The 21,812-nt window shown below is 47.8% G+C and overlaps 1 protein-coding gene across 2 annotated transcripts in view; it reads right to left on the bottom strand.

Moving 5' to 3' along the window:
* Positions 1–21,812, bottom strand: part of LOC147009127 (uncharacterized) — a 63,241-nt gene that overhangs the window by 11,416 nt on the left and 30,013 nt on the right. For both annotated transcript variants that reach the window (XM_085862762.1, XM_085862761.1), the window contains exons 2-3: positions 7,065–7,417; positions 452–648 (exon numbers count right to left, since the gene is read on the bottom strand). In XM_085862762.1, the coding sequence (XP_085718888.1) occupies positions 452–648; positions 7,065–7,415 (548 nt within the window). In that variant the 5' untranslated portion in view covers positions 7,416–7,417. The remainder of the gene's footprint in view (positions 1–451; positions 649–7,064; positions 7,418–21,812) is intronic.

The raw sequence follows: 21,812 nt of genomic DNA, 5'->3' as shown, positions 1-21,812 counted from the left end.
GTGATGAGAAACACCTCATCGCTCTTCGTTACTATCTGTAATTCGCCTTGCATTCTACATTTACATGCCAATGTGATGAAGGGATATCTATTTATTACATACTCACGGGTGGAGGGAGGGATGACGTTGACGAGGTGAAAACTGAGAAAGGGAAGGGGATGAGGGTCGGAAGAGTTGAAAGGGATGAGAAATGAGGTTGGAAGGAGATATGAGTAAGAGGAGGAGTGTTATTTATTTATTTTCGAATCAATAACCCATCACTAACCAGTGCAGGATTTATTGATTGTTAATTAATTTGTATCTGTGTGCTTTGCTGCACTTCTGTTCAGCTGAACCAAGATGCGTGGCCCCCACGGCATTCTGGGTAACTGTACTGCAGTTAATGCAAGGGAAGGTTCAAGTGATTGAAACGGAGCAATGGGTGAGAAACAGATGCTTTGAACAAGCTTACCTATTGTGCTGCTTTTCCTTGGGGTGAGCAGGGTCTTCGGCAGGCTTCCCCCTCACTTCCGGGCATCCGAGACACCGAATGACGGATGCGTGGCAGCCATTCCCAGCACCCTCTCCCACACCTTCGTCTTCACAATGGCCTTTCTGTGCGGCCCAACGAGGAAAGTTTGGCCTCTCGGCTTCCCGATTCTTGGCAGTCTGCACAAAGGTCAGAAATATGAATTACCATCAACACGAGCACCGCGGGTCAGGTCGAGGGCTAAGCGAGTTCACCTCAGAGCAGTCTCATGGTGTTCGGGTTCATTCCCGACGGGGTCTTGTTTACGTGAACACTCAACAACCGGGGGGGGGGGGGCTAAAGGGTACCTGTACCGTTCGGAGAATACCTGCAAAGCCTTCAAACCGCACCAGGTGTACGGACAACGACCGAGGTGACCGCGGTGTTGGACGCTGAGGGCCTTGGCTGCCGGTCACCCGGAGCGGATCCTCAGCATCATCCGCGCGCCATCTGGTCATCATTAGTGACGGCTGCATTAAGCGAAGGAATTTTTATACATCTCAAGCCCATGTGGGATTGGGCGGGAACGGGGCACCTCAGAGTCTCCACAACGCGCTGGCTTCTGTCAACCGAAGCCTCCACCCCGCCGGCGAAAGGTTTGCGTTGCCTAGCAACAGCTCCCATTGTATTGTCTGTTTTCCTTCATTTTTCGTGGCTTTTTTTTGGGGAGGGGGGGGGGAGATATGTGTATGTTTTGACTTTGTGCCAGTTCCTTTGGTGTGGCTTTTGGGTTGTTTCCACTCGTTTCTGGGAACAGTCAAATTACAAAACAAAAAGGGAAACCTTTGTAGAAAGGGCCCGCGGTTTTTTTTAATATCGGCGGAACAAAGGCCTCAAACTGAAGGATACTTGAACCCACGTTAATGGCAGATGGCAACGTGTGCAGCACTTGATACAGGACAAGGACGTGTTCTCCTTACCCGAGACAATCGCTCTTTAGAAGGAGGAGGTCTACCTCCTTATTCACGTAATCACTCGTTATTGTTGTTCTTCCTGAGGTGTAGTTTGAAAAAAGTTAAACGTTCCATCAGCTCCAAAAACACGTTGTCACCCCCCATGACTAACAGGAAACGTTGCTGGGTTGTTGTGGTTGTGGTTGGACTTGAGGAGGTTGCCGTTTAAATATGACTTAATCAAAGGTGGCTGCTCACACGTGGGCAGGTGAATTTGCTTCAGGTGTGGGTGTTGCAACCCTAACCACAAGCACTCTGAGATAGCGAGCGGTTGTCGTCGTTCGTTTGCAGCATGTGGTTGTTGGTTCGCATGAGTTCTTGCAGGGACGCAGAGGTGTTAGGGTTATGGTTCGGGTTAGGGTTAGCCGACTTAGGATAATTGGCTGACTCTTTGAGGAGACTGTGGGCAGACAGGACGGCAGGTATCCGGTTTGACATCCATCCGACGGACGGCACACATGCATTGATGCCCGACCCGGTGGTGCGTGTGAAACACCATGGTGGCAGTTTGTTGATTTGAACCTCGACTAGACCGCTCAGGAGAGAGAGTGCCCATACCTCCAGGCCATCCGACCAACCAATAGCAAGTGGTGTAACCTGGTGTCAAGGAGTAACCTTCACCACCTGCTACCCACAATGGCAGAACCATAACCTGAGCAAGCGATCGGCTGATCGACTAACCAGAGGGTGGTTCCTCCTCCTTACCACGTCAGGTGAACAGAGGTATTTTGACTGAGGATACTTGCCTATTAGGGGAAGTCTGGAATATGGGAGAGAAACGTACAGGTGAGCTCCTTCTCACACCAGGTGAACAGAGGTATTTTGACGAAGGAAACGTGCCTATTAGGGGAAGTATGGAATATGGGAGAGAAACGTACAGGTGAGCTCCTTCTCACACCAGGTGAACAGAGACATTTTGACCGAGGATACTTGCCGATTAGGGGAGGTCTGGAATATGGGAGAGAAACGCACAAGTAAGCTCCTTCTCACACCAGGTGAACAGGTATTTTGACCGATGATACTTGCCTATTAGGGGAAGTATGGAATATGGGAGAGAAACGCACAGGTGAAACAGGACATTAAACTGTACAATCCTGAGAGATATTGATCCATGAAATGAAAACGAAGAACCCCTGGGAGGGGTAGTGTTTAAGCTGGGAGTGGGGAGTGGGGGGAGGGTAGTGTACAATCCAGCATTTATTTGGGAAATGTATGGAAATGATGAGTCTGACTGGTTACCTCCCAGCAGGGTTTGTTCAGGAACAATCGGCAACAAACAACAAAGTGAATGTGACAAAGAGCTCGGAACATGACACGTCCTCTCTCATTCACCCAGGTAGTTTGACGCTCACCTGTGGCTATACACCGTGCGCAACTTTTGCCCCCAACATTGTGTTTCCGTAACGTTTCTCCACGTCGTCCGTGTGTATTTACTGTGCGTTGACCGGCGAGCTTTTGGCCTAACACAGAAGTAGGAAATGAAAAAGGTTAAAATTGGCGTAAAAAGACGAAAGAGAAGTTTTGTTTCGTTACACTCATTTCCTATAAATAAACGTTATACTCCAGGCCAAGAACTGAATCCCTCATTGTACATATTGTTGATCTACAGGAAGAGAAACGGCTGCTATTTCGATAAACGTAGAAGGAACGCTCGAAGTTGTAACCGAACCGACAAGTGGGTAACGAATGAGCGTCACTTTCAACATTCAAACGCCTGTTCTATTTTCACAGCGACTTAGATCACGAAGCAAGAGCAAACCTTCGCAACAAAAGCGTCTGGGAAACGGCAACTGTGACGTCACAATGCACCTCGACTCGGAGCGGTACACCCGGCGTAGTGTTCCGACCGAAAGTCACGCCGTTAAATTCACGGGTTTCCTCTTTCCCTTTGACTCGCTCGTCTTATTACGACCGCCACCAGAGGTGCGTTTTTCACCCCTGTTTGTGCGTCTGCTTGTCTGTGAGCTGTTCGGCCTGGAGGAGGTATGTGCTCCACTCAGTGCCGTTCGAGCTCGATAATATTTCACCAAAATTTCAGCAGCGATTCATCTTCAGACCTGCAAGGCACTTCCACCCCGACACTCCTCCCGACATACTGGTACAGAGCGCCACCGCCGCCGCTATTCCTACACCCTCGCACCCTCGCTCTTCACACTGCGTTGTTATAATTGGACAATATTTTACAAACCACCTTTTCATTAACTCGGAGTAACGTTGCCTTCAGAAATGTTTGAGAACAAAGGAGCTTCTTTGTTCCAAAGGCCTCCCCATCTTGCATGCTTTAATGCTCCTAACGTCAAAATACTTTTACCTCCGGGCCAGCAATGACCCGTAAGGGTTTGTTAAGTTTGTGGTTATTCTTCGTGAGGTTACAGAGGTTATCGACGAGTCTTCTGGAGATGCTCCGATGAGCTCAAGAAAGCGGGCGCCAATACTGGACCTCTGTACGGGTCATGCGAACGGACTATATCCCTCGGGTGGATGCTTGGATGCCTCCGGAGGTTCGACCTCAGAGGACCATTGCAACTATCAAATAGTTTCCCACTTTTCGTAGATAAATGACGGCCACGAGGATGTCCTCGAAGAACCCGACTTGGCGCTTCGTCCTCCAGAGAACGTTTTCACGACTCGTAAGTAGAAGGGAAACTGGGGAATTTAAAATCGTCGGAAATTCGTGTCGATGAGGAGCTCAGACGTCCAGGTCCGAGTCTTCCAAACTTCAACTCGAGAGTGATTGTGAATGGTTGCAATTTTCTTTTTGCACTTTTTAATAACAACTCGTTGGAAAAGTGGGATTTCAACGGACAAGGGAATTTGCTATGTCCAAGGCGCCTGAGATTGAGAGAAACTTACACTCAGCATGAGATCGTGAAGCCGCTCGGCACAGGATGACATTACTCCCACGTACTGATCTCTCCGTTCCACTCGAATCCCGTCATGTCCAACTCAAACCCCACCGCCCCACTCTAATGACCCTGTCCTACACAAGCAACGTCGTCCCTCTCCCAGAAATTCTGACTTCCCTTTCAAGGAACTCCAGCACTGGAGACTGGAGGAGTCCATCGGGTCCATCAAGCCTGCGCACGCTGAGTGTCAAGCAAGGAAGCAGCACGTACCCTTTTTGAAAGTCTTTGGTGTGACTCGGATGGGGTTCGAACTTCCGACTTCCTTGACTCGGAGCGACGCTCCAGCTATTACGCCACCGAGTTCAGTTGAAGCTCCTATGATCTTCATCTTCATCCCACTTTACACCGGTCCTCATTTTCACGCGACTTGAGACAACCCAAGAATTGTTTATCGAGTAACAGTCCAAAATAAAAAAAAGTCTTTCACTTTCATCAAATCACTAGAGTATGCCATCACACGTCCTCGTGATCACGTGGAGCATCACGAAAATGTTCCGCAGTACTACGTCACCTGCCACCCTCCACGAAGGTTGCGCGTCAGATTCCGAGACAAAGACGTCCTCAAGTAGAGATCTCTTCGCTTGACCCTCACTGCACGTCCGTCGTATCCGAATCTCGAACACCTCCCATCACAGGTGCTCTTATGTGGTGCCAACAACAACCCCCCCCCCCACCAACAACGTGCACATGTGACATCGCCAGCACACGAAGGTGTTGTCAAGAGCCCCCTGTCCTGATGAATTCCAAGGAAATCTACACCTGATCACCAGTTTTCCATTTCCTCAAATGTTGTTTACCCTCACCGAAGGAGAGAGTATTGCATTTCGGTCCGATTGTTTGTGTGTTTGTTTGTGTGTTTGTCTGTCTCTCTGTCTGTTTGTCCGCACAGAACTTTCGTGTTTTTCTCCGCAACCGCTCCTCAGATTGAGACGACATTTTCACTATTGGTGCGACCACTCATGTAGAATGTTATGATGATAATTATGACGTCATCGGTCACGTCATTCGGTAGCCATATTGTTTTTTTTCAAAAAAAAAAAAAACCTTTAAAAATCCCCCTCCCTGAAGCGGTGGTGAAACAGATCGACGTGAAACTTTACACGTATGACCGCCTTTCCATGATGAACAAAAGGTTCGCACATGTGACAGCCACCACATTGGGTTTCCCCTAAAACCTAAAATAAATATTCTTCTCCAGAACGGCAAGACAGATCGAGGGGAAACTTCACACAAATGTTCCGCAGGCCTTGGGGATACCAGGGTATTCACGAATAAGTGATGTCACATGGTCTGGCAGCCATGTTGGATTGAGCGAACATCTTTAAAAAAAAAAAAAAAGTCTTTCTCTTGAACCGCTTAATCAATCGACATGAAACTTCAAAATTATGATCTAGTAGTGAACTGGAATAAATGTTTTCAATTTCAACCTGATCGGATGCATGTTCTGACAGCCAGAATTATTTAATTTTTTGGGGATCTGGGTTCTTTTTGATATGCAGTTTATATGTATATAGATATTTATATTTATATATATTTGGATAGATTTTGAATGAGGCTCACTTGGCTGTGCCTTGATGGGTTTGAGGGTAGAGGAGTAACAGCAGAAATGCAAGTCCTATCCAGGTTCCTCCTGATGACTTCTTCTCTGATTTTTGCTTGTTCGGGTTCCTTCTGATGACTCCGATGCAGGACTTGTACTTCTTTGGTCTTCCATTTGATTTGAATTGAATTTATTTTAATCCCATTCTGAATTCAATTGAATAATAATAAACGTCATGGGTCAGGGTCAGGTGTCCGATCAAAGCGGGGTTGAATCAAAGTGGGACGTCTTGGTACCCGGTCATCACCGCCAGCAGTTATAAAGTGTCTCTTGTTAATTAGGTAACACACCAGTACACAAAGGCCATACAAAATACACAGCACAAAACTACACAAACACTACGCAAAACAAGTCTTCGTGAGGGTCAGCAATCTCTGATTGCTCTATTTTTTTTTTCTATCTGCAATGAGGCACCTACTTGGGATCCAGGAGTCAAAATGAAAGAGTTGAAGTCTTAGTGTTGAGCACACCGAGAAAACAACAAGGTCCCGGAGGAAGACCGCAGAGTGGTTGAATTGTCTGACCTGAGTCGAGCCAATCGGACGGCTCTACCATTCATGGTGTTTCCATTTTCTATTAATGACCTTCTCAACCACAACCAGCTTTTTACAGTTTGTGGTGAACCTTGTCATTGTTAGCATCTTCATTGTGCAGCGTGTTGGTTTGAAACCTTCCTTATGGTTGACATGAGCAGCACTTAAGGAACTTGAACTCAATGTCTCCTCCAGTTGTCGAAGAGATGTCAAGGTTGGTAAGAAATCTTTGGACCTTCTCAAAATGTCGAGCAGACAGAGTTCCTGTGCTTGAATACAAGATAGGTAGTGATGGATAGATTGAAGTCCTGCTTTGTGAAGGCAAAGGCTGAATGCAGGCATTGGATCTGCTCTGCAATTCCATCAGAGAAACAGGTGCCAGATCACGTAGTCTATGAGAGTTAGCGTTTCAAACGAGACCATTTCAAAGCCCTGGGATAGTCAGCATTAGCATCAGATGCTCAGAATTCTGGTTGTAATTATACTCATGACAATATGCTTTTACAAATAAAACTCTGATTGTAATTATCATTAATGTAGCACAACGTCCTCTCCACTTCTCACCTCCACATCGTTTGTTCCATTGGATAAGCTGTCGGCCGCAGCAATGTTCCACAACTGGGCGAAGGGGCATCTCTCCGCCGACGACGTCCATCCTTCGGTCCTTCCTCTGGACTCGTCTGCCATTTCATTTTGACCAAACCATGGATCACGATTAGTAGTCACACCAAAACAACCTTGGCTGCCATCCTCCGGAACAGCAAGCGAACCTTCCTGCACCATGGTCATTCCGGTACCCAACTCCTTGGCGGTTATCGTGGCCTGTTTGACCATTTCGTCGCATTCCCCCTCCGTTGCTTGATTTCCACCGGACGTTGCGGGGGTCCGCAGTGGCTGGTTCTTGCGACGTACCATTTCTGGGGAGAGATTTAAAATACAGTCAATGGGAAACAACACCCAGGCACGTGAAATGCAATGAGGTAGCTACGTAACCCGCATGGTGTTTGTGGCCATGACGGAAGGTCGATAAACACTTTTCGAGGGGCCACCAATCCCATTGTCCCGTGCGCACCGTTGACGTTAAGATCCCACAGTATCTTTCACATGAGGTTCGGTATCACATCCAGAGATCCACGTTTTCTTAGTTTGGAAATTCATTCTTGTTGGAAATGACAACTGCCATTCTAATGCAAAACCATAAGGGGGCGCTGCATCATGAAGTAGGACACATTCAATTTGTTTACTGTTGTCCTACCTGTTCCTAATTGTGTACATTGGATTACTACCATTATTACAATCATTAGGTACCTCCATGGCATCGATAAGGAACGCACGATGACCTTAGTGCGTTGATGTCGCCTTTTCCTGATTGGTTCATTGGCTCAACCTGCACGATCACGTGACACATCGCGCCATTTAATTCTCGTGCCCCATTAGTCGTGGTGAAAGCCAAGGTGTTGTAATTAAGGTAGCTATACGATGGGATCGTTAGACGGTGGACAAAGGCACCATTTTTTTTCATCAAAGCACCACATGAGCTTAGAGATTTTTTTTCAAGAAGTCATGCTCTATGACATCATGTCTTCTATGACATCATCATCTAGTAATTACCTTCGAAGACAAACAAAATAGTTTAATTTGATTATTTAATCTCCTATGGTGAGATTTTAAAGTTACTCAGCTTATGTTGTTAAGATCAAAGAATTCTATGTTGACATCAAATTGTCAATTAAACTGATTTATTAGGTGTTGTGATGTCATTATGATGTCATCATCTTTTAATTGTCTTTCCTTTCGAACCTCTTGGATTCTCAACAATCCTCTTCAAGAAGTCCTTTCATTCAAGTTTCTTGGTCTCACTATCTGCCATGACCTTTCCTGAGAAAACCATATTTCCAACCTCGCCTCCAAAGCCAGTCGCCGACTGGGAATCCTCCATCGTGCAAAGTCCTTCCTCGGCCCACCTGAGCTCCTGACCACTTACAAAGCTTTCGTCCGCAGCCTGATGGAATACTGCTCTTCCCTCTAGGCTGGTGCTCCTGCCTCTCACCTTTCTCAGCTTCACGCTGTAGAAACCAAGGCATTTTGGATCACTGGCATCTCCTGTGATGAGGCTAAGTCTTTGGGCCTCTCACTCTCTCACCGCAGGCAGGTCGGTGGTCTTTCTGTCTTCTACCGTCTCCTCTCCGGTCTCGCCCCCCTCCCCCGCTGTGTCTGCGATTTGTCCCCACCACATTTCCACAGGGCGCTCAGGTCCGCCAACAACCCCCGTCTGGTAAAACTACCAAAATCACGAATCACTGCTCACCTTCACTCTTTCATTCCTCTTTTTTCCCGCTTTTGGAATAAACTCCCTCACTCTATTCAATCCCATTCTTCCCTACAGGCCTTCAAAACAGCTGTTCACCACCATCTCTTATCATCCCCCATCCAAATCCTTGATCTTTTCTACTCCCGTTAATCCACCCCCAAACCCACGTCCTTCAAATTCCCTGCTTTCCTTCCTGAAAGTCCCTGTAATGTCCATCTTGTCTACCCCGTGTTCCCCACCCCATCCCTCTCCCTTCCACAGATCTCCTAATGTCTCTGTTCTCCCACTGTTTTGTCCTTCCCACTCCTGCCCCTCTTGTCTGCTGCTGCCCTTGTTGTACGTTGTACGTGCCCTTGTTGTACATGCTAACAACTTTAAGCGCCATAACCGGGTTGTAAGTGACTCTCTTTATGTTTTTTTTTTTTGTGGCCATGGATTTCAATGGTGATTTCACTTTTTCCTCTGAAACAAGATAACAGAGTGAAGTCGATGGCGCCCCGTCGCAAATCCCCACGCTTCTCACCAAAAGCAAAGTTGAAAGATGGTAAAAAAAAAAAAGTTCCACCACAATTGACACAATATCAGAGTTTGAGTTAGAAAAATTTCTCCTTTGACCCCTGTAAACCCTGTTTTGCATTTGGGTCCATTTGTCACTTGGCAAAAAAAAAAAACTTTCGCCAAGTCTGTTCACTTTCATCCGATTGACCTGATATGAGCTTTGATTAAGATTATCAATTTTAATCTTAACGAAATGGACAATTTGATGTATCCGTGGCAACCTTTTGTGAGGGGGTGGATTTTGCAAGTATCGTTGGTGCTCTACACGACGTCTTTTTCTTATTTGTCTGTTTGTCAGTTTGTCTGCACAAAATGTGAGTATGTACATTAAAATGACATTAGACCTCCAACACCAAAATAACCCCTAAGATCCTTCAGAACTCAAAGACCCCTTCAAACCATAAGACCCTATCGACCTCGTTATGCCCTTGAAAAAAAGAAGGATGGGACCACGCGTTTCTGCGTGGACTCCTCCTCTTCTTCTTCCTCTTTCGGCTTGCTCCCGTTAGGGGTCGCCACAGCGGACCAACTGTCTCCATTTTGCTCTATCCTCCACATCTTCCATTGACACTCCAACCACCCGCATGTCCGCCCTCACCGCATCCATGAACCTCTTCTTTGGCCTTCCTCTTCTCCTCCTGCCTGGCGGCTCCATCTTCAACATCCTTCTCCCGATATACTCCGTTTCCCTCCTGTGCACATGTCCAAACCATCTCAATCTCGCCTCTCTCACTTTGTCTCCAAACCGTCCTACCTGCGCTGTCCCTCTAATACACTCATTTCTTATCCTATCCATCCTCGTCACTCCCAACGAGAATCGCAGCATCTTTAACTCTGCCACCTCCAGCTCTGCTTCCTGTCTTTTTGTTAGTGCCACCGCCTCCAAACCATACAACATAGCTGGTCTCACTACCGTCTTGTATACTTTCCCCTTCACTCTTGCAGCTACCCTTCTGTCACAAATCACTCCTGCAACTCTTCTCCACCCACTCCATCCTGCCTGCACTCTCTTTTTCACTTCTCTCCCACACTCTCCGTTACTTTGGACAGTTGATCCCAAGTATTTAAACCAATCCACCTTCCCCACCTCAACTCCTTGCAACTGCACCATACCACCACCCTCCCTCTCATTTACGCACATGTACTCCGTCTTACTCCTACTGACTAACATTCCCCTTCTCTCCAGTGCGTACCTCCACCTCTCAAGGCTCGATTCAGCCTGCTCCCTACTCTCCCTACAGATCATGATGTCATCCGCGAACATCATGGTCCATGGAGACTCCAGTCTGATCTCGTCCGTCAACCTGTCCATCACCATTGCAAACAGGAAAGGGCTCAGAGTCGATCCTTGGTGCAATCCCACTTTAACCTTAAACCGGTCCGTCATTCCTACCGCACACCTCACCGCTGTCACACTGTCCTCATACATATCCTGCACGATCCTCACATACTTCTCCAACACTCCCGACTTCCTCATACAATGCCACAACTCCTCTCTTGGCACCCTATCATAAGCTTTCTCTAAATCCACAAACACACAATGTAACTCTTTCTGGCCTTCCCTATACTTCTCCATCAACATTCTCAAAGCAAACATCGCATCAGTGGTGCTCTTTCCTGGCATAAACCCATATTGCTGCTCACAGATCGTCACCTCTCCTCTCAACCGAGCTTCTACTACTCTTTCCCACAACTTCATGGTGTGGCTTAACAACTTTATCCCTCTGTAATTTCCACAGCTCTGCACATCACCCTTATTCTTGAAAATCGGAATCAGTACACTTAATCTCCACTCCTCCGGCATCCTCTCACTTTCCAAGACTTTATTAAACAATCTGGTTAACAACCCCACTGCCATCTCTCCTAAGCACTTCCATGCCTCCACTGGTATACCATCTGGGCCAACCGCCTTTCCACTTTTCATCTTCTTCATAGCAGTCCTCACTTCATCCTTACTGATCCACCCCACTTCCAGATTCACTATCTCCACCTCTTCCAACCTTCTCTCTCTCTCATTTTCTTCATTCATCATTTCAACGGAGTATATCGGGCGTTTCTGCGTGGACTATCGTCAGCTTAACAACGTGACACTCAAAGACTCCTATCCCTGCCGAGAATTGATGATACCCTCGATGCCATTGCCGGCTCTAAATGGTTCTCAACCTTGGACCTCAAAAGTGGGTATTGGCATGTGGACATGGATCAGACAGGGAAGGAGAAAACGGCATTTTCCACAGGTAAGGGACGATATCAGTTCACTACTGTGATGCCGTTTGGTTTGTGTAACGCCTCTGCCACCCTTGAACGATTGATGGAGCGCCTACTAGGCGGCATGCTATGGCAATCATACCTGGCGTTACCTGGATTACGTCCGAGTGCACGCTAAAACATTCTCCCAGGCCAAAGCTAATTTGGACCAGGTGTTTGGGTGCCTCAGACAGGCAGGGTTGAAACTGAACCCGGCCAAGTGTAATTTGTTCTCGAAGGACGTGGACTATCTCGGTCACGTGATCGGTCGCAAGGGGGTGAAGACTCTCACAGATGAAATCGATGCGGTAGAGGAGTGGCCCATACCTCGTAACGTCAGAGAGGTGCGGGGTTTTTTCGGAAGTCTGTTCCTATTACCGGCGTTTTGTAGCAAAATTTGCGGAGCTAGCCAGGCCCCTTCCCCTTCACAACGAAGGCATACTGGGCTCAGAAGAAGGAGACGAGGTTTAATTGGACACGGGAGTTTAACGATGCCTTCCTCAAAATGAAGGGGTGTTTGACATCCGCACCAATTCTATACCCCACCATTGGCAGGGCATTTACCCTGGACATGGATGCAATGCAGGAAGGGTTGGGTGCAGTTTTGTCTCAGACACGGGGGGCGGGGGGGAGGGGGCTTGGAAAGAGTGATCACGTATTACAGTCGGGCCATGAGTAGGCCCGAACAAAATAATTGCGTCACTTGCAATGAGTTATTGGCAATTCTGTCTGCGATGAACCATTTCCACCTGTACCTGTACAGGCAGAAATTTTTGGTTCAAACTGACCATTCCTCCTTGCAATGGCTCTCAATGGTTGAAGGAACCCGAGAGCCAAATTGCAAGGTGGTTGGAAAAGTTGCAGCAGTACGATTTCAATGTGGCTCATAGAGGCGGTAAGGCTCATGGGAATGCCGATGCGCTCTCTCAATGCCCTTGTCTGGGGAGAAATTGTAAATTCTGTGTGAGGCATGAGGACGGGGACCAATTGGCAGACCCCTCCCATAAGATCCTAGTCTGTGCAGCCCAGGTGATGGGGCAGGTTTTGTCACTAACTGCTGACGAGGAAATTGGAACTTTGGCTTGGAGCACGGCCCAGCGGGAAGATCCCGCATTAGGGCCGGTGTACGAGTGGATCCGGGAAGGTAAAAGACCCAGTGGGGAGGAAGTCGCCCCCCTCAGAGCACGAACGAAGACATACTAGGCTCAGTGGAAGACCTTCATATTGTAAGAGAACATCTTGTACCGCAAATGGGTTGAGATTCCCTCCCAAAAAAAACTTCCTGGCTGCTAATAGTCCCAGGTAAGTTCGAAACAACCATCCTACAGCAGGTGCATGGCACCCACCCAGGCAGCCATTTGGGCAGGACAAAAACATCTCTGGTCTGCCGGAGGTTCTGTTGGGTTAATATGGGGTGCGATATACAGGACTGGTGTCGATCATGCGACGCCTGTACTACTAAAAAGGGACCGGCACGAAGGAATTGGGCCCCTCTTCATTTACATCAGGTGGAGGTCCCACTTGAGCAGGTGGCTATGGATATGCTAGAACCGTTGCCCCGCATCCGCCAAGGGAATAACCAAATGGCTGGAGGCCGTTGCACTTTCCAACCAGGAAGCTGAGGTTGTGGCAGGTTTTGTTTGCATGCACGGGATTCCAGAAGAGCTGCACATGGACCAGGGTCGAAATTTTGAAAGCCAATTGCTTAAAGAGGTGTGCAGACTCTTGTCGATTCAGAAGACATGAACAGCGCCTTTAAGACCACAATCCGATGGGGTGGTGGAAAGGTTTAATAGGACCCTGATACAACAACTGGCCTTATTTACAAACACCCATCAGGATGACTGGGACGAACATCTCCCGTATTTACTTATGGCCTCCCGAACAAGTCAGCATGGGGCCACCGGCTGCAGTCCAGCTTTGCTAATGTACGGGCTGCTGCTGATCTGCTGTGCCGTCCCGTGCCAGAGTGTCCCAATAAACCGCCGGGGGAGGGCTACGCCCATCAGTTGGAGGAAGGCATGAAATGGGTCCATGCCTTCATGCACCGCCAGCTCCAGCTGGTGGGTGTAAAGATGAAGCACTGGTACGACCACTGGAGCCAAGTGAGTGAGTCCTCTCCAGGGATGAAGATTTGGTTCTTCAATCCCCAGAGGCAGAAGGGCAACTGCCTAAAGCTCACCTTGCCCTGGCAGCGACCGGGGGTCGTCCTGGCGCAGATCCGTGATGTGGTCATTAAGGTCAAAATGGGACCACAGACTGTCCCTCGCATCACCAGGCTGACCGATTAAGACCCTACACAGCTGACCAGGTGCCCTCATGGATCGTTGCCATCCTTGAGGCTTTGACCAGGCCGAGTACCTCCGTGGACACGGGGGACTTATCTGTGTAGGAGACTGAGAGTATCGCCCATGCGGGAGCATGGTTGTGTACCCACCCCCACCCCCCACAGTGGGGGCACAGGAGCACTAGCCTAAGCGATATGGTGTTGATAGGCCCACATGGAGGTGCCAGCGAAGCAGTAACCATGAAGGAGGGCTCGGATAAATTTAGGAATCTAGAGTGATAATCGGGACATTGTTAAGTAGAGACAATGAACATGTAGTGGGGACGTAGGGAGGTACAGAGGGTAGCATTAAAAGGGAGCGTGCTTAGTATAAGGGGAGACAAGGGTGCACGAGATTGTTTATGGGAAATGATTTAGTTCGGTGATTTTGTGTAGGTGAGTGGAAATGTGTTTGTGTGTGGTTGATGAATTGATGAGTGTGAGGGCAGGACAATGGCCCGGTATGAGTGCGAGTAACAGAGTGCATGGTGAGAAGGATTGAATGGGGGAAGTGGATCCCACGCAAGGGAACCTGGGGGTTAGTTTCAAGTTAGATTCAAGGGGGATTAGGCAAATTTACATATGGATGTCATTCTGTTCGTTGGTGCTGATTGTGGAAAGTGTTTCTTTTTTTGTTGCGGTGTGCAGAACATAATGGACTGGCTGGGGGTGTGGCTCCTGAACGTAGGTATGGATGAAGCAAACACCCCAAGCACTGGGAGCTTGTCGACCAGGTGAGACAGTAGGGGTCCAGGAGACCGAATCATACAGTCGGCCCAAGTACCCCAAGACAAGGGGCTCGGTGCACCAAATGACATCGCAGGCATCATCGGGAGAGGGGGAGGGAGAGCTGAGGAGGGTCTCACCCAATTGTGCCGAGGAACAGGTAAGCTCAGAGGCGATACTAACGGTGAGTATGCAGGTGGGCAGATCTGCCAGAGGAGCTACACGACCCAGCCCCGAAATTGTGCGATGGCACAGAGGGAGAAAATTGATGGACGAGGCCCAAATTTCTAAGAGCACCAATGTGTGGGCGATGGGAATTTGGGTTTTTACAACCCCATAGTTTAATGAAGGCCTGTCGACAGGGTATGATCCTGGGGAGCGTTTAATGTGTAATGAAGATGGTAGTGTCGTTCGGATTGATGAAGACCCCCTTCGCACCATCCACCGCTGGGATGATCGCCGGCTGCCGGACTTGCCCTCCTGGAAGAGAGAACAATGACTCATGCAATATTGTCACGTTTTGTGTAATTCTACCTTTTTCTTTCTTGGGGATTGCACAGGAATTTGGCCAAAGGGGACAAGATATAGAAGACAAAAGGGAGTGACGAACTGTAAAGGACTAGTTAGCGTAGATAGAAGACGACCGGGGTGCAGACGAGTAGGGCTGACCTCGAGCTCCATCTACCATCACCACCACCATAGCCACAGGTATGTGCACATCGGCTGACCAAGTTGGTCGGACCTGGTGCTGGTTGTGATTGCATTGCCTGGGTTTTACCTTTTACTTTCCTACTGTGGGCTTTTATCTATGTTGCTTGCTGTTTTTGTCTGACCCGACCCAGGACCAACGATGGACAACATGTGGCTGCAACAATGGACCACTCACATTGCCGCTTGTTTACCGCCATTCATGGAACACTTGCCCAGTGGCCCGTAACCACTTTTTTTTTTGTTTTTTTTTGTTTGGTGTGCTGGCAAAAGGCACGAAGAGCATGAAGGTGGTAAGAAGTCAACAGGTGTCCCCCCCCCCCTTTCACAATTTTCCTTTTTGAATTTCTGGAGGTCCTCGATCAAAGTTTGTAAATATTTGATTGATTTTATCTGTACGTATACTTGATTATGCCCACTGGTTATGCGTTTAGTTTTCAAAAATTCTGGCAATTCCGCATTTCAGCTTCGGGTTGTCATATGAGTGAGTTAAGTAGCTGCCAATGCAATTTGGTGGGACATACTTAGTTTAAATTGTCACACACGTAACCTGGTTAACCTTAGGGTTTTAAGTTGCGTAGGGGATAATACACCGAAGCACACGGGGTTGTAAATTTGTTAATTGTTCGAGAAGTTGGTAAATTCTTGTGTAAATTGTTGATTGGAAAACACAGGAATCGAGGACGTCTTAAGAAAGAGAAGGGGGGGGAGGGTAGTGTTGCGGTTTTAAGAAACCGCGATTGTAAAAGTGCACGCACGACACCTATGTCCTTCAGCGTAGTTATTTCCATAATAAATGTTTAGAATAGTCCCTTACCTTTAGGATGGGTCAGTGGGATCCAAACTGCGTTTGAATGGGTAAATTATGATTCACCCCTTATCTTTGTTTTGCACATGGAAGGTTGTCGGCAAGGCATTGGTAGTCATTTGATGCGGGCGTTTGCCGATCCCTTCCTTAAATTCCCTTCATCATCAATCTCTTTCTCTTTCTCTCTCTCTCTCATTCTCTCTCTCTCTCTCTCATTCTCTCTCTCTCTCTCTCTCTCTCTCTCTCTCTCTCTCTCTCTCTCTCTCTCTCTCTCTCTCTCTCTCTCTCTCTCTCTCTCTTTATCTTTATCTTTATCTTTATCTTTATCTTTATCTTTATCTTATCTCTCTCTATCTCTCTTAAACTACAGACTGTAGTTTAACACGATCTCTTCCCACACACATGTAAGGAAATCAAGATATTAAGTACAGTTGCATAACCTCAAACTCCACCACTCTTAAGGAGATCCCTCATCCCACAACCCTCATCCATTAACCCCATTGTAAGCCTTCATGATAGCTACCATGTACCCGGACAGTGTTTGGTGAGCATTGACCTGAGAGAAATCGGCTCCTTTCATTTCCCCCATGATCGTTCTTGCACGTCTCGAACCAACCGAATGCTCGCTCGCCTTAAGCGGTGGCTAGCGAGGTCTGACTCTGACGACAGCCAGAAGCTCCGACTGAAAGGACTCGCTGCAGAAACTCGAATGGGCGGGGCTAGGGAGGAGGAACGCCAATCTACGTGCAGATTGGTGCCCCGCCCGCCCCCGCCCAACTCGTGGTGCCCCGCCCAATGATGCGCACATTCTCGAAGCTTCCAGGCCGGCCTTATAAAAGAGCGAACCCTGGCGCGTTTGTCCTGCTCTCTTTTGACGGGTGCTGGACACTGTTCCCAGAAGAGGTATGACATCGTTAGCACTCCCTCTTTCGATGGGCACCAGACACTCTGTTCTCGAAGGCATGACGTCATTTGTGCTCCCTCTTTTGACGAGCGCCGGACTCTCCATTCCCTGAGGCACGATGTCGGTTGTTCTGTACTTTTTCAATGGGCGTTGGACATCCTTTCTTTCTTTGGGGTTGGACACACTCGCTCTATCCTATCATTGGATCACAACGTCACTCGCTCTGCAGAGGTCACTCTGTTGGTTCTTGGCACTTTTGCCCCTTTGGTGTTTCCCTCACGAACTGTCATCACGAGCGAGGAGCTGAGGCTGTGAAGGGGCGGACAGATCCTCATTTTGTCTCTTTCTTTTCTCTTTCTTTCCTCGTATCTCTTTTCTCTTTCTCTGATCTTATTGCCGTGTAAATTGCTTCACCCCCATTTCTCCCCATGCCATTGAAATCCTCACATTCCCTCCACACTTTTTCCTGCTCTCCACTTGTGTAAATGAACCTGTTCTTGTTGAATCTATTTCCGATCTCTCTGTGTCCGTATTTTCCACCATTGGTCTTGCACTGTTCGCACATAGATAACTTGGGAGGTTGAGATTCCTGACGGTTCGTTTTGCAAGGCCTGGCATGTGCGAGCGGTACAGCTCGGCCGCATTCAAGATCACCAGAAAAGGTAAGTAGCACTTTGTTGAGGGTGCGTTTCCTGGTCGGTGGGCCACGGGACCCCCGGTTAAACGGTTGTTAGATGGATGGACACTGTGACTCGTGGTGCTCGATTGGCATTTGTAGTTGTGTCGCAACCCACCGTGGGGTGAAGTTATTCGCTCCCAGTAGCCTCAGGTACAGGTAGGTTCAACAGAAACCGGGGATTTCCCCCTCATGGTCGAATCGAGCCCTGAGACTGCAACAATATGTGCATTTACATATATATATGCCTGCTGACTCAGCCTGCCATCCTTCCGAGGTCGGCGAAATGAGCACCAGTTGTACTGGGCCCGGTGTATGCCCCGGTTAGAATAGGTGTACCATATCCCTGTGTGTCGTAAGAGGAGACCAGGGTTGCGTCAGGAAGGGCATCCGGCGTAAAAACCTATGCCAAATCATTATGCGGACAACAAAACGAATTTCCATACCGAATCGGTCGAGGCCCGGGTTACCAACGACCGCCACCGGTACCGGTGGTCAGCAGGGTACCAGTGGAAATTGTGCTACTGCTGGGCGAAGGAGGAGAAGGAGACGGGGAAGGTGAGTCCGGAGGCAGTGGGAGAGGGGGAAGGGTAGAAGTGTGGAGGTGAGAGTTGGAACACTGAATGTTGGGACGATGACTGGCAAAGGGCGAGAGTTGGCTGATATGATGGAGAGAAGAAAGGTGGACATACTGTGTGTACAAGAGACCAAGTGGATGGGGAGTAAGGCGAGGAGCATTGGAGGTGGTTTCAAACTGTTCTACCATGGTGTGGATGGGAGGAGAAATGGTGTCGGGGTAATCCTGAAGGAAGATTATGTCAAGAGGGTATTGGAGGTGAGGAGAGTGTCTGACCGAGTGATGAGTGTGAAGTTGGAAATTGAAGGGGTGATGATGAATGTCATCAGTGCATATGCCCCACATATGGGGTGTGAGATGGAATATAAAGAAGATTTCTGGAGTGAGTTAGATGAAGTGGTGGAGAGTGTATCCAAGGATGAAAGAGTGGTGATTGGAGCAGATTTCAATGGACATGTTGGGGAAGGGAATAAAGAGGATGAGGAGGTGATGGGGAGGTACAGTCTCAACAAGAGAAATGTGGAAGGGCAAATGGTGGTAGAGTTTGCAAAAAGAATGGAAATGGCAGTGGTAAATACGTATTTCAAGAAGAAGGAGGAACACAGGGTGACATACAAGAGTGGAGGAAAGTGCACACAGGTGGATTACATCTTAAGTAGGAGATGCAACCTGAAAGAGATTAGTGACTGTAAGGTCGTGGCAGGGGAGAGTGTAGCTCGACAGCATCGATTGGTGGTCTGTAGGATGACTTTAGAGGTGAGGTTGAGGAAGAGAGTGAGGGCTGAACCAAGGACCAGATGGTGGAAGCTGAAGGAGGAAGACTGTTGCGTGAAATTTAGGGAGGAGGTGAGACAGGCGTTGGATGGTGGTAAAGATGGGTGGGATGATTGGGCAACGACAGCAGAAGTTGTGAGGGAGATAGCTAGGAAGGTACTTGGTGTGACATCTGGACAGAGGAAGGAAGATAAGGAGACTTGGTGGTGGAATGAGGAAGTACAGGAAAGTATAAGGAAGAAGGGGTTGGCGAAAAAGAAGTGGGATAGTCAGAGAGATGAAGAAAGTAGGCAGGAGTACAAAGAGTGGCGTCGAAAAGCAAAAAGAGAGGTGGCAAAGGCCAAGGAAAAGGCATATGACGAGCTGTATGAGACGTTGGATACAAAAGAAGGGGAAAAGGATTTATACCGATTGGCAAGACAGAAGGACCGAGCTGGGAAGGATGTGCTGCAGGTTAGGGTGATAAAGGACGCAAATGGGAATGTGCTGACGAGCGAGGAGAGTGTGTTGAGAAGGTGGATGGAGTACTTTGAGGAGCTGATGAATGAAGAAAATGAGAGAGAGAAGGTTGGAAGAGGTGGAGATAGTGAATCTGGAAGTGGGGTGGATCAGTAAGGATGAAGTGAGGACTGCTATGAAGAAGATGAAAAGTGGAAAGGCGGTTGGCCCAGATGGTATACCAGTGGAGGCATGGAAGTGCTTAGGAGAAATGGCAGTGGGGTTGTTAACCAGATTGTTTAATAAAGTCTTGGAAAGTGAGAGGATGCCGGAGGAGTGGAGATCAAGTGTACTGGTTCCGATTTTCAAGAATAAGGGTGATGTGCAGAGCTGTGGAAATTACAGAGGGATAAAGTTGTTAAGCCACACCATGAAGTTGTGGGAAAGAGTAGTGGAAGCTCGGTTGAGAGGAGAGGTGACGATCTGTGAGCAGCAATATGGGTTTATGCCAGGAAAGAGCACCACTGATGCGATGTTTGCTTTGATAATGTTGATGGAGAAGTATAGGGAAGGCCAGAAAGAGTTACATTGTGTGTTTGTGGATTTAGAGAAAGCTTATGATAGGGTGCCAAGAGAGGAGTTGTGGTATTGTATGAGGAAGTCGGGAGTGGTGGAGAAGTATGTGAGGATCGTGCAGGATATGTATGAGGACAGTGTGACAGCGGTGAGGTGTGTGGTAGGAATGACGGACCGGTTTAAGGTTAAAGTGGGATTGCACCAAGGATCGACTCTGAGCCCTTTCCTGTTTGCAATGGTGATGGACAGGTTGACGGACGAGATCAGACTGGAGTCTCCGTGGACTATGATGTTCGCAGATGACATCATGATCTGTAGGGAGAGTAGGGAGCAGGCTGAATCGAGCCTTGAGAGGTGGAGGTACGCACTGGAGAGAAGGGGAATGTTAGTCAGTAGGAGTAAGACGGAGTACATGTGCGTAAATGAGAGGGAGGGTGGTGGTATGGTGCGGTTGCAAGGAGTTGAGGTGGGGAAGGTGGAATGGTTTAAATACTTGGGATCAACTGTCCAAAGTAACGGAGAGTGTGGGAGAGAAGTGAAAAAGAGAGTGCAGGCAGGATGGAGTGGGTGGAGAAGAGTTGCAGGAGTGATTTGTGACAGAAGGGTAGCTGCAAGAGTGAAGGGGAAAGTATATAAGACGGTAGTGAGACCAGCTATGTTGTATGGTTTGGAGGCGGTGGCACTGACAAAAAGACAGGAAGCGGAGCTGGAGGTGGCAGAGTTAAAGATGCTGCGATTCTCGTTGGGAGTGACGAGGATGGATAGGATAAGAAATGAGTATATTAGAGGGACAGCGCAGGTAGAACGGTTTGGAGACAAAGTGAGAGAGGCGAGATTGAGATGGTTTGGACATGTGCACAGGACGGAAACGGAGTATATCGGGAGAAGGATGTTGAAGATGGAGCTGCCAGGTAGGAGGAGAAGAGGAAGGCCAAAGAAGAGGTTCATGGATGCGGTGAGGGCGGATATGCGGGTGGTTGGAGTGTCAATGGAAGATGTGGAGGATAGATCGAAATGGAGACGGTTGGTCCGCTGTGGCGACTCCTAACGGGAGCAAGCCGAAAGAGGAAGAAGATATATATATATATATATATATATATATATATATATATATATATATATATATATATATATATATATATATATATATATATATATATATATATATATATATACCTTGTATCCTTGCATTCTAGATTGAAAGATGGTGATGCCATAACGACATCATACAGGACCGTTCCAGTTATCCAATTTTTGGAAGATGACCTCTTTTCAATCTGTAAGCCCATATATTGATTTCATGAAAAAAATGTTACTTTGTCCACTGTGTAACGATCCTTGTCATTTTCCTCCTTGAGCCACCTTACTAAATGATCTGGCAGTTTGAAAAGGAACAGCGTTTTACTCATTTGTGACGTCACGGAAGAAACTCATACTTTAACTGGAAGGGCACTCGGTAGAGCGCATACCTCCACCCCGTAATGCCTGATTCACGAGAACATAACAGGCTCAATACATTTTTGAGATATCGTGCGATATATCCTTTTTGGCTCCTCTCAATGGGGAAGAATCACTGAAAAATTATCAGATCCGGATCTGGACCCAATCCGGTCTCACACCCAACCTGTCCACAAAATTTCATCCAGATCCATCCACAAGTTTTTTGAGATATCTTGCACACAA

Source organism: Eptatretus burgeri, chromosome 17 (assembly GCF_056783735.1).
Source record: "Eptatretus burgeri isolate ZD-2024b chromosome 17, Ebu_testis_v1, whole genome shotgun sequence".
Taxonomy (NCBI): Eukaryota; Metazoa; Chordata; class Myxini; order Myxiniformes; family Myxinidae; genus Eptatretus; species Eptatretus burgeri.
The sequence above is the reverse complement of the archived record's forward strand: the minus strand, read 5'-3'. Positions and strand labels throughout refer to the sequence as shown.